General features: G+C 38.2%; 1 protein-coding gene across 5 annotated transcripts in view; it reads right to left on the bottom strand.

The window, feature by feature from the left end:
• LOC124116889 (ectonucleoside triphosphate diphosphohydrolase 1-like) overlaps positions 1-14161 on the bottom strand; it is a 51316-nt gene that overhangs the window by 17216 nt on the left and 19939 nt on the right. For 2 of the 5 annotated variants that reach the window (XM_046478489.2, XM_046478498.2), the window contains exon 2: positions 2937-3230. In XM_046478489.2, the coding sequence (XP_046334445.2) occupies positions 2937-3195 (259 nt within the window). In that variant the 5' untranslated portion in view covers positions 3196-3230. Of the gene's footprint in view, positions 1-2092; positions 2457-2482; positions 2782-2807; positions 2852-2936; positions 3231-14161 lie in introns of those variants that run through there. The other 3 variants (XM_048393510.1, XM_048393511.1, XM_046478506.2) reach the window with 3 other exon arrangements.

The raw sequence follows: 14161 nt of genomic DNA, 5'->3' as shown, positions 1-14161 counted from the left end.
ATTATTTCTAGATGCATAGACTTCACTCCTGATCTGGGAGACTCGTGAAGATCCGGGGTAGAATAGGTCTTCATCAACCCATGCTTGCCATAAAAGGCGACTAAGGGGATCGGGTGGTCAGGCTAGCTGACTTGGTTGATGCATGTCATTGATCCCAATTGCTTGGATCGATGCTCATGATATCAATCACTGTATTGTCTGGTCCAGACTTGATTATTTACAGACCGCTATCATACCGCCAACCTGATATGGGACGCCTAAGCCCATGTAGAGAACACAACTACTGGTAGATGTGACAGTAATGTGCAGGTCCTTCCTCCTGTCAGTATGTGACTGTCAGCTCAGGTACACCACATGTGTGTTCAGCTCAAAGGAAGAGTGCTGTTTAAGACAGAACCTGCAGCAATATTCCTGGGGCCAAATTGAGGCCATTATTTGGGTGTGATGACACAACAAGACAGCCAGACCATTCATGAAAGTCTCGCCATGTGGGGAATCACCCTGAGAAGTGAAGCAATGTGTCTCTCAGAGTGCAGTTGGATGGGTGACCACATTTGTCTGTGTGACTCCTGAGAGTTTCTAGGGCTTCGGTCTTGACCCACACTGAAGCACATGTGGTGTCTCCTTAGGCAACTGACTTTGTTCAAAATGTGCTTCTGTTCACCCAGCAGTAAAGATGGGTACCCGGTGGGATGAGATGGAAATGTGATGGTTAACCTTCTAGTGCCCGACAAAGCAGCTTGGGTTGCATTCTCCCCAGGTAGCTGAGAATAAAAATGGAGTGCACACTGATACAATGCCCGGGGTAATAATGTAAGCACTTAGAGCATGCATCAATATATATGGTTGGTTGGTTGGTTTATTGTTAAAAGCCGCACTCAGCAATATTCCAGCTATATGACGGCGGTCTGCAAATAATCGAGTCTGGACCAGACAATCCAGTGATTGATATCATAAGCATCAATCCATGCAATTGGGATCGATGACATGCTTCAACCAAGTGTCGAGTGTATGGAGACTAGAGGAACATTAGTACCCTTTGTCATCATTACATTACATTATGTCCTGACTCCCGATACCAATATAGTTATATCGAAAATCATCTTTGTTGAAATACTAGCGGCAATCAAAGATCAAGTAGTCCTGTGCATGTTTGTGTGTTTGCTTGATGAGAATCTCCTAGTAACTAGTCCACACAGTAGGGTCCAGATTGAACAAGATTATCCAACTTGGGAGTTGACAGAGGGACAAGGGGCTTGTGTGCATTACCAATGTCAACTAGGCAAGCCTACTTAGTGCAGAAAGTCACAAGCAGCTTCTGAGGGGAGACTTCACTTCTAAACGCAAGGAATGCTTTCTACTATTATGACGTGACTTTGTTGAATGTTATCCACTTCACACAGGAGTGCTGTTGTGGATTTACTTTAGTCTTGTCCAATCATTTCATGGACATAATCTATTGTCAGAGATGGGGTATCTTAAGAAGGGACTTGTTTGGTTGTTTTCATTCGTTTGTCAAATTTGTATTTGTAAGTCACAATGGTAATTGTAACATTCCAAGAAATTTCTGATTCCTAATCTTTTCAATCTGTTGAAGAAATGAGACTGCCCAGCTGAGAATAATAGACTGAAGGATTAATATAATGTTGGCACTGAATATAAATGAAATGTTGAAGCTTTTCCCGTACCTATGATCATAAGGACTGATGGCTAAAAGTAATGAGTTTATTATCAGTGATAGGTGCTAGTAAATCTCAACAACTACCGTCATTGTCCCAGAGTAACACACAGCCGTTGATCACCTCCAAGTTATTCAAAGTCTCTAACCTACCACCATCGTCCCAGTGTAACACACAGCCGTTGATCACATCCAAGTTATTCAACCTCTACACCTACCATCATCGTTCCAGTGTAACACACTGCCGTTGATCACCTCCAAGTTATTCAAAGTCTCTAACCTACCACCATCGTCCCAGTGTAACACACAGCCGTTGATCACATCCAAGTTATTCAACCTCTACACCTACCGTCATCGTTCCAGTGTAACACACAGCCGTTGATCACATCCAAGTTATTCAACCTCTACACCTACCGTCATCGTCCCAGTGTAACACACAGCCGTTGATCACATCCAAGTTATTCAACCTCTACACCTACCGTCATCGTCCCAGTGTAACACACAGCCGTTGATCACATCCAAGTTATTCAACCTCTACACCTACCGTCATTGTCCAAGAGTAACACACTGCCGTTGATCACATCCAGGTTGTTCAACCTCTACACCTACCGTCATTGTCCCAGAGTAACACACTGCCGTTGATCACCTCCAAGTTATTCAACCTCTACACCTACCGTCATCGTCCCAGTGTAACACACAGCCGTTGATCACATCCAAGTTATTCAACCTCTACACCTACCGTCATCGTCCCACTGTAACACACTGCCGTTGATCACCTCCAAGTTATTCAACCTCTACACCTACCGTCATCGTCCCAGTGTAACACACTGCCGTTGATCACCTCCAAGTTATTCAACCTCTACACCTACCGTCATCGTCCCAGTGTAACACACAGCCGTTGATCACATCCAAGTTATTCAACCTCTACACCTACCGTCATCGTCCCACTGTAACACACTGCCGTTGATCACCTCCAAGTTATTCAACCTCTACACCTACCGTCATCGTCCCAGTGTAACACACAGCCGTTGATCACATCCAAGTTATTCAACCTCTACACCTACCGTCATCGTCCCACTGTAACACACTGCCGTTGATCACCTCCAAGTTATTCAACCTCTACACCTACCGTCATCGTCCCAGTGTAACACACTGCCGTTGATCACATCCAAGTTATTCAAACTCTACACCTACCACCATCGCTCAGTGTAACAGACTGCCGTTGATCACCTCCAAGTTATTCAACCTCTACACCTACCGTCATCGTCCCAGTGTAACACACTGCCGTTGATCACATCCAAGTTGTTCAACGTCTCCAGGGAGGGGAGCACCTCATTCCTGGCGTTCTTCAACACGTAGTGTGGCAACAGCGGCACATTGGCGTCCTTGCACACCCGTCGCATCAGCCCCTCCACGGAGATGTTGCTGGGGACCTGCAGTGGGAACCGCCCCTGGGGACACCCCGGCGCGAGGACGCTCTGGACCACCACCTCAATCTCATTTCCTCCATCTTCCATGCTGAGAAAGTAGGCTGGGCAAGTTCCTTATATTTCTGAAGAGAAAGTAGAGTCATTTTATGCTCTGGATTTGGACATACATACGTGCGTGTGATGTTGATCACAAGGTCACGATACTCTGTAATAGCAGACATAGTGCAGCTGAACCAATGGTCAGTGTAGTCATCACTGAGTAATATCAACAGGGTCGGGGAACAGATATATGACACTTAAGGAAGAGACTATATGGATGTCAACTTCTTTATCATGAGGAACACAACGTTTCGGGGCATATGCTTACTCCTTCATCAGGTGAATGATGAGCCTTGTCGTGTTTTTTTGGTTTTGAAATATATATTTTTTTAATTCATGCAGATTTTCATACATTTCATGTTCATAGTTCTGAGGTTGCTCTGTCAGCAAACAACAGCCCTGGAAGTCCCCTCAAGGAGAGTTATTCTTGTATAACTGTTGTATGGGCACAATCCACTCAACAGCTCTTCTCATACACTAACAACAAGTAAAAAAAAAAATTAAATTCAGCAAAAAAACCTGCTAACCATCCTCTATCATACAGATTCAGTGTTTCAATCAAAACATCCATCCTAGCCTTGATCATGTACTCTGCAGTCAAGCCAAGCTTGAGTTATGTCCCTTGGACCACAGTTTCCCGCACACATACCAGTGCTGGGATTGTAGGATTAATCAATACCAATTAGATCTACTTGCAAGTGAATCTTACATACACAAGCGTGTCGGCAACTTCAGCCATACAACGTTAAACTGGCGGCGTCAAACAACACCTCCACCAATGCTTGTCGACCATGCTGATGTCATGAATCGACCCACTGATGCCAAATGAGTAGTTTGGTATCATGGAAACCCACAAGTAATATGAATATTTTAATAGCAAATAACTGTCCATTTTTTAACCACTCCATCTGAACCAGTCATGTTTTTTCACTTCTCAGTGCCTTACAGCAGACATTGAACTCATGACCTACTGGAATTGATTTTTTAACACATAATTAATAATCTATAATATATTCAGCAAATATCCTAACTACACTAAATACATAATATATAAATAATTGATGTTATTTACTTGTTGTGGTAGTATCTGAATCACACTTATGGTGATGACATGCTGAGGCTTGTTATGCATGATCCAACTCAGTATTGGCACAAAATATAAGAGCAAAAATGCAAAAATTGTGTTTGATTGAAAATTTTGCATATTTCGTAATATCTATTTGTTTGTAGTTTTATATCATTTTTATGTTTGTTTTGATAAAATAAACCACAAATAAGATGTGACATTGTGTTAGTTTGTTTTCATGTCTCTTAGCATATTGACATAGAAATTCCTTTAAACTAGAGACTAATTGGTACACCAGGTCAATAAGAGATTTTTAATAGTTGTGTTGAGCTTTATACTGAATCGTAGTGGTAAAATACTACTCCCTCTAAGAAACAAAACACGTTCTACACTTTGTCTTGCAGAGGCTCTATAGCTATGCTATAGACATACAATCGACAAAGAATTACAGCATGTCGTTAATAACATGAAACATACACCCTTGATGTGTCCATCAATGCGATCCTTTCATAGTAATTACATGTCAAGTAAACGACAAGGCGGATAATGCTTTAGGGTCTACCATGCTGTTATTGGAATCTAATTAATCAACGTCAGGAGGCAATAATTAACATAATTAGTCTTCAGGACTTTGCACAAACAATCCATTGCACATTTTCACTACATACTATTTTATGAACACATCTTGTAAAATGACATAACATGTCAACGTAGACTAACATCTAGTCTATGAAATCTTATATTACACAATACCCTTCTCAACTCTATAATTAAACAACTAATTTTCCTGATGCTAATGTGGAATAGAGCTGGCTACACTTGCTTTTATATACATATCTCGATTGTTGTATTTTCATAAAATAAATAAATTCCACAGTCATGGTGCAGGACTAATGTCAATGCTCCATCACAAAATTAATGTGCAATGTATATTGATTCATTGCAGCTATTTTCTTGCAATATATAGATATTATGTAACAGATATAATTCTTCAAATATGAATTGCATATTAAAACTGAAGATGTTCAAATGCATGTTTAACGTCTCTTGAAAACATATTTGAAAGGTTTGACTTGTATAAACAGTTGTTTCAGCCAAGACCTACTTAGTTCTGCTGACAGGAAGGAAAATGATATTCCAAACAAACAAAATCCAATTTCAAGCAAAAAGCTTCACATAACTCTTAATTCTTGGATACACAAGACATATCACCTAACAAAATATTCAAACATTGAAATAAACAAATACATGTCACATGACTTATCATACTGTTTAAACGTCACATGACAACACAAACAATTAATAAGGGATAAGATCAAGACAAAAGGGATTGCCTATGCTTAGAAAATTCCCATGGCAAACGAGATACCCTAACATGCACAATCTAGAATGATATACTATCAATAATACAACCATTAATACTTTCTGTCAGCCCTGTCAAAATAATTTCAAAGACCATCATTACAATATTATTACAATAGAAAGCCGGGTTATTTTATTCTCTTTCAGAAACATTCGGTGGAGGGCTCGAACAATGTTTAATAGCTTTTGTGCATGATTGGTCATGCGTCTTCTTCATAGCAGTTTGTGGACGGTATATTATCGTACTTACAATCCTGGCCGATAAATTTCAACAGCCATGTTTACATAGGAACAGTCTTACTCTACTCGCGTTCTCAGCTCGATCTGCTCTCCTCGCGTCGGTCAAAGGTTCATGGAATGATGAAATTAAGCCCAAGTGTCTGAGGATGCAACATGACGTTAAATCAATGGAGACAATGTAGTCCACAAAAGACGCAAACCACCATGATTTAAAAATAAACAACATCTCATTTAGCAATAATTGAATTTTCAAATAATAAATTAACCATGTTTTGCTGCGATCAGTCATAAAGTCAACACTATTCATTGCAAAATGATAAGAATATTGATCCTATTGATCAACATATACAATATAAAATTATCTTATATTCTGAACAATCTGATTTTATTTTGATCTTCAAAAATATTAAATTTGTAAGAGTATGCGTCAATCATATAAACTCTAAATGTAACATGTTTATAGAGCTTGAGGAATGAATTACAACGTTTGAAAATGTTGAGGGCTTTAATCGAATCAACAAGTGAATTTTATCAGTTGCTTATCCAAGTCTGGGTAATTTTTTAATAATGTAATTTGACCCACAAGACTAATATATTCCTATAAACTACGAACATGGCCGTTCAGTAACAGAAATAATTGACTGCACAGTGACTCAAAGATCAAAGTAATAAATTTCTTTATTTCTGTCATACACGACAGCAAATATTGATGTTTGACTAAAATATATTCACATTAGATTAACACACGGCTTATTTCTTCCTTGTGCATGATGAATAAGACACAAAAGCTTAAATATACAAAAGAATGAGAAATTCTAAACATCAGAACCACAAAGGCTACAAAGAATATATATGTAACTCCTCTCTATAACAACAAAACTGGGATACATTCCCTAATATATCATTATTTTCAGAACAGCTCAAAATCAACTAATTTTGGTCTGAATACTATTTTGATACATCTTTGACATCAGGACTACCTGGGCCAAAAATACATATATTTTGAGATTAAAAAAGTAAGTTTACATTGATTTGCCTAATAATGAAGAATATTCATCTACTTGTAGAAGGATAGGATTCCAGAAATTTAGGTCAGCTGAGAGACTGTGTAACTAGCAAGAATAATTTTACACACATTCAGAGCTCATCTGAAGACTTGAGCTAGTGATTCCGAGTGATTATATGTCCGGAATTGGATCCATAAGCTCAAGGACATTCATTTGCCAATTATTTTGATAAATTAACAATTTTATTACTTCACACAAATCCTAGTACAAGAAGATTTTAATGTAAAATTGATTTCCTTTCTGATATTGAACAAGATACAACCCTACGACTCTACATGAGTTTTTATATTTCATAAACCGACAATTAATTCAAATATGAAAATGCATAACCAACACATGAAACATACAATTTGATTCAGCAAAATTGGGTTAACTAACCAATGCTTTTCACTCTTAACAATAACATAACATATCAAATGACATATATTATTTAATAATAGGACCGGTCAACCATTCAATCATTATATCTGTCATAAATTCTTTATATACAAGTCCCAATGTAACAGAAAAGCCACCATGCTATCAAAGGTGTACAAAGGCTGTTTACGAGGGCAAGGACAAAACCTTTCTAATCTCTACATATAAGTCCACGGCCTATCTTATGATAAGACAATAATCAATTTTGGAGTGTAATATATAATAACTGACAAGGAAGTCCCATTTTATTTGAATGAGGTCAGATCTCGTTTAGATATTCCCAAATACCGGTCTCTGATTTCGTCAACACTGGGGCCAACAATATTATTTTTTCTGTGTGTCAAACATGTTTTGTTGCCATGCTTGACGTCCTTCTACCATGCTGTCAGTGTACAATGACTGATTTCCATATAACTAACACTATATAACCTGCCAGGCCGGTCTCACCTGCGTCATGTGACAAGTGATTGATTGCAATATACGCTTGCTGACTATTTCACTTTTGAAATGAACAAGAGACAATATATGCCAACAAGTTGTGGGGTCATGATTGAATGTCGCAGCAATTCATCGTGAAATTTGTGCACATGATATGATAGACATATCATTTTATTGATTTGTAGATTCTGTAACAATCAATGCGTAACAAAGCTTGTGTCAATTATTCGTCAAAGTATCAACAATTTCCATTTAGATTTCTTTATTATTTCAGAGTATCAATAATTGAGGAATTGAATTAAGGTAAAATAAACAAGCTCTATTTTTGTCCCTTTCTCCACATATAGAAACAACAGATTTCATTGTAAAGACTTCAATCTGGGAGGAAAGCCATACTTCATGCAAGATAAGAAAACAGTTTTCAATGAAGGATAATGAACGATGTTTTCCTACGCTGAACAGCTATGAACAGACTCAGGAAAGAAATCAATGAATCATTGTACATATCAGCTGGTGACATGCAATAAACCAATAACACTTGCCCATACATGTTCAGGGCCTGTAACGAATAATACAGACAAATTAACATGAATGAATGGCTAATATATCCCAACTAGGACAATGTATCTTACCCTGTTATATCTTCCCTTGTACATATGGAAACTAGGAATCAAAAGAGGTTCAATTATATTTTATCTCAGCAAATCTTAAATACTTCATTCCTCATTGGTATTCATTCAATAAATAAAAATTTAAAATTAATATATATTTCATTTCTTGTGAACTTTTTTTTTTTTCCATAATGTCAATATTATGAAAATATTACATTTATTAAAATGAATCAGGTATCTATTATCTAGAAAAGTCAAATCTTGTCACATGTAAAATATATCAGCAATATTCTAAAAGACTATTTTCATCATAATAGGATTCCCTCAACCTTAACATATATAAGCAGGGTTTTTTAAGTGACATTTGTGTGATATTTCCTCTCCATCTTCGTTAAGAGAAATTGGTCTTCTCTAATTGCATGGTGGGTCAGTCAATGAAATTTGGAAACTGGCATTAGAAGGTCAGTGTGAGTGTCCACAATGTTTGGCTATTTTTAGCCTGTTACCAGGGCAACAGGGGGAACCTGCTGGGGGGCCTGTTGATTGATGTCCAGTTTCACTATTATGAGGAAGGGGCAACATCTTGAATTAAATAATACCCTTTCCTTCTAATCATCCTGTGCAGAAAATTAAAATACACCATTTGGTGGGCCCATCTTTCAGCAGCGTGCAGCTGTAATTGACATTCTTGTATCGACATGCTTGGCGAAATTGATTGAAATTGGACACACTATCACAAGTGTATATAATAGGAATAGCTTGATGATCAATGAAATTGGTGACATGTTGCATGTGTGCATTCGAGGATCTGCTCTCCCAATACTGCTAAAACCAGTATGCTGAAGATCAATTTTTAATAAACATGTCATTTTCAACATAGCATGGCATTTTTCAATGCCTTAGTGTATGTATCATCAAGTTAGTGATAGTTTCTGAACATCTTGTCATGAATTAGTTAGATTTGTCGGAAATATTTTCCAGTATTTTAATACTTCTGGATATTGATGGCAAATAATTTACACAGTTGTTTTTAAACATTTCCAGTTTGCGATGTGGCTAAATAAAGACATACTCCAAATAGAATAAATCACACGTTAATTATTTGTCAATTCAGTTCATATAACTGAAAAATATTGAAGCCTTTCCCCTAAAAGTTATATCTGCAATAAAACAACATATTTATTTAAATAAATGAAAACAAAAAAATAAGCTAATTTTCACATTTCATAACCATCATTTAATGAATCCTCTAGTCAGCTAATCAGCATGTATTTGAGGTAAATGCCCTGTTGTGTAACCCAACTGGTTGTCATTTCTTGGCTGTTGATTGACAGGCGGGACAATGAGGCCCTTGGACAATAATCAATCCCCTCCTGTCCCAGCTGTGTCCCCCAAGTACTCCACGCCATGTCTCTGATAAGCCTTCAAGAGAAGTCATCGTATAATTAAAATCAGAATTTGGAACACAACTGTACAAATTGTTATTTTAAGTTGAAGTCCCAAATATCAGAATATCACCGATAAATTTTTTACCTTGAGGCATTTTCATTGAAATAAATAAAACCGAAAAATAAATTGTATTGTTTTTCTGCAACTCCAAACCAAATGCAGAGATAGCAATTAATACTATCATATTCTGGACAGTGAGTCACTTGATATGTGAAGATTTCCTACGGGACAGAAGAATTCAAGCAAGGTTTTTTTGTGTTTTTTTTGTTAGTTAGGCTAGAAATCTAATTTCTTGTTGAATGTATTTTGGGGTCAAAATGCCAAAGGCAGGAGATGAAATACAAAAAAAGAAGACATTTTCTCAGAGTTGATTTGATGTCAATATCCAAAACCAACATTCTGAAACAGAATCAATAAATACCAACAAAGCAATAATCAAAATAAGTACTTTTCAATTGTCAGCGTTTTATTTTGTACTCTTTGCTTAAGGGCAATATGATCCGGGCCCATTTAGGACAACATCTACAAAAGTTGGAAGTGAGCCAACCTTCTAGGAAATGTTATGAAAGTGATCACATGACCAAGACTTAAGACAATTTTCTATTTAACACTTGCATGTTTTTTTTACTTAAATATTGTGGTAGGACTGGAATTATATGAAAAGGCTGCCTTTAGCGGTTGTCAACACTGACCTGTACAAATTGGAAACAACCTCAAGGGTTACTACATCGAGAAACAATCTCAAGGGTTAAAACAACCAGAAACAATCTCAAGGGTTACGACATCCAGAAACAACCTCAAGTGTTACAACGTCCAGAAACAATCTCAAGGGTTGAAACAACCAGAAACAATCTCAAGGGTTACGACATCCAGAAACAACCTCAAGGGTAACGACATTCAGGAACAATCTAAAGGGTTACGACATTCAGGAACAATCTCAAGGGTTACGACATTCAGGAACAATCTCAGGGGTTACGACATTCAGGAACAATCTCAAGGGTTACGACATCCAGAAACAACCTCAAGGGTTACGACATTCAGGAACAATCTCAAGGGTTACGACAACCTGAAACAACCTCAAGGGTTACGACATTCAGAAACAACCTTAAGGCTTACGACATCCAGAAACAATCTCAAGGGTTAAAACAACCTGAAACAATCTCAAGGGTTTCGACAACCTGAAACAACCTCAAGGGTTACAACATTCAGGAACAACCTCAAGGCTTACGACATTCAGAAACAACCTTATGGGTTATGACAACGTGAAACAATCCCAAGCGTTACGACATCCATTGACAACCTCAAGGGTTACAAAATCCAGAAACAATCTCAAGGGTTACAACATCCAGAAACAATCTCAAGGGTTACGACAACCTGAAACAACCTCAAGTGTTACGACATTCAGGAACAACCTCAAGGCTTACGACATTCAGAAACAACCTTATGGGTTATGACAACGTGAAACAATCTCAAGGGTTACAACATCCTGAAACAACCTCAAGGGTTACAACATCCAGAAACAACCTCAAGGGTTACAACATCCAGAAACAACCTCAAGGGTTACGACATCCAGAAACAACCTAAAGGGTTACAACATCCAGAAACAACCTCAAGGGTTACGACATCCAGAAACAACCTTAAGGCTTACGACATCCAGAAACAATCTCAAGGGTTAAAACAACCTGAAACAATCTCAAGGGTTTCGACAACCTGAAACAACCTCAAGGGTTACAACATTCAGGAACAACCTCAAGGCTTACGACATTCAGAAACAACCTTATGGGTTATGACAACGTGAAACAACCTCAAGGGTTGCAACATCCAGAAACAACTCAAGGGTTCTGACATCCAGAAACAACGTCAAGGGTTATGACATCCAGAAACAACCTCAATGGTTACGACATCCAGAAACAACCTCAATGGTTACGACATCCTGAAACAACATCAAGGGTTGCAGTATCATGAAACAACTCAAGGGTTACGACATCCAGAAACAACCTCAAAGGTTACGACATCCTGAAACAACCTCAATGGTTACGACATCCAGAAACAACCTCAATGGTTACGACATCCTGAAACAACCTCAAGGGTTGCAGTATCATGAAACAACTCAAGGGTTACGACATCCAGAAACAACGTCAAGGGTTATGACATCCAGAAACAACCTCAATGGTTACGACATCCTGAAACAACCTCAAGGGTTATGACATCCTGAAACAACCTCAAGGGTTGCAACATCCAGAAACAACTCAAGGGTTCTGACATCCAGAAACAACGTCAAGGGTTATGACATCCAGAAACAACCTCAATGGTTACGACATCCAGAAACAACCTCAATGGTTACGACATCCTGAAACAACCTCAAGGGTTACGACATCCTGAAACAACCTCAAGGGTTGCAGTATCATGAAACAACTCAAGGGTTACGACATCCAGAAACAACCTCAAAGGTTACGACATCCTGAAACAACCTCAAGGGTTACGACATCCTGAAACAACCTCAAGGGTTGCAGTATCATGAAACAACTCAAGGGTTACGACATCCAGAAACAACCTCAAAGGTTACGACATCCAGAAACAACCTCAAAGGTTACGACATCCTGAAACAATGTGAAGGGTTACGACATACAGAAACAACCTCATCCCCACAATTGTTTACCTTGTTTTTGTAATAGGGGAGATATTAAATATGAGAAAGTTTACAGGTGAGAGACAGACACCCATGGAAACACATGTGATGGGTATTGGATTGAGGAGAGCAAGGTTAATGTTGCCTGCATGTTTTGATGAGGATTATACTAACCAATGTCAGGGTTAGGTCACTGACCCCAGTACTATTGGTTCCAAGCAACCCTTGTGACCACCTACCTAATACCAAGCTAAATTTTGCAACAAAAATGTGTCACTGAGGACTTCCATTCCCCAGGATCGGTCCAAGTCTTTAAATCTTAGGGCTCAAGGAAGACTTCCAAGAGGAACAGTGCGAGTCAAGGGGAGTTTTGTCGTATGCTGCATGAATCTATGAGGACACTTCTTTCAATAGGACTCTTTTAAACATATTCAAGGTGAGGTGAGGTGAGGTGAGGTGAAATGGCGTTTAACGTCGCGTCCAAGATTATTGCACTTATATAGCGATGTGCATGCACGTGTATGTGTGTGTGTGGCTGCTTGTAGTAGTCCGGACTGATGCCGATTATAGTGCTAGCTCACTGAGATACCATGACGCAGTTTAACATAAATACCCCACTCAGACACAGTATACTGACTCCGAGCCGACCAGTCCTTGTTTTAGCCCCTTAATGCCGAGCGTCAGACAGGGTAACAACAAGTACCATCTTTTAATGTCTTTTGGTATGACGTGGTCGGGGATCGAACCACGGACCTTCCTCTCTCCGGGTGGACGCTCTACCACTAGACCATGGAGGCCATCCTTAAACATATTAAAAAAATCATAACAAGTTGCAAACATATCTTAAACTATACAAAATGCATATTTCTGATTGAAATGTACTTGCCTCAGTTGTAGCAGAGGGGGTTGTTTTGGGGTGTTGTTTTTTTCAGATTGTGTCAAGTAGGCAGGATTCCTGAATCTGAGACACTCGGGATATCAACCAGTGCCTCAGCTCATCTCTCATACGATAATTGTAAACAATTTATCCGAATTTCCAAGCAAGTCTACAAAAGGAAGAGATTTTATGGATGTCAACTTCTTTATTGATAGCAACACTCAATTCTCTTCCTTATGTGTATCCCTTGTAAATCCCTTTCAAAGACTTGACACAACATCAACATGGAGAAGATGCAGCAACATCCATCAACAAGTACATGTACAACAAGACCATCAGCAACATGCAGTGTTAAGACCAACAAGTGTTCCTCATAGTAAAGAAGTTATAAATTCTTCCTTTTGTGTATCACTTCTAAATGCCTTTCAAAGACTTGATAGGTCTACAAAAGTTTGTTGGCAATATATAATATATCAAAAGACAATATAGCCAAAATAATATTTTCCTTTCAGAAATGCTACAGCATACATGTACAGTAAACTACTTTTATAACGAACACTCTTATAACGAATTTACCGATATAACAAGCTTATTTTTTAGTCCCAGCCATTTGATGTATATATACTGTATATATACTTATATCAAACTATGGTTATTACGAACTAAAATTAGTGGTCCCTTTGTGTTATAACCGTAGTTTACTGTAATTACAACACACATACCCCGTACACAAACACAGGACGACAACGACCAAACATCATTACATGTTTAATCATTCATCACAAGAAACTCTCTTGC

The sequence above is a fragment of the Haliotis rufescens genome, unplaced genomic scaffold (genome assembly GCF_023055435.1).
Source record: "Haliotis rufescens isolate VD_foot unplaced genomic scaffold, xgHalRufe1.0.p SCAF_12, whole genome shotgun sequence".
Lineage (NCBI taxonomy): Eukaryota > Metazoa > Mollusca > Gastropoda > Lepetellida > Haliotidae > Haliotis > Haliotis rufescens.
The sequence above is the reverse complement of the archived record's forward strand: the minus strand, read 5'-3'. Positions and strand labels throughout refer to the sequence as shown.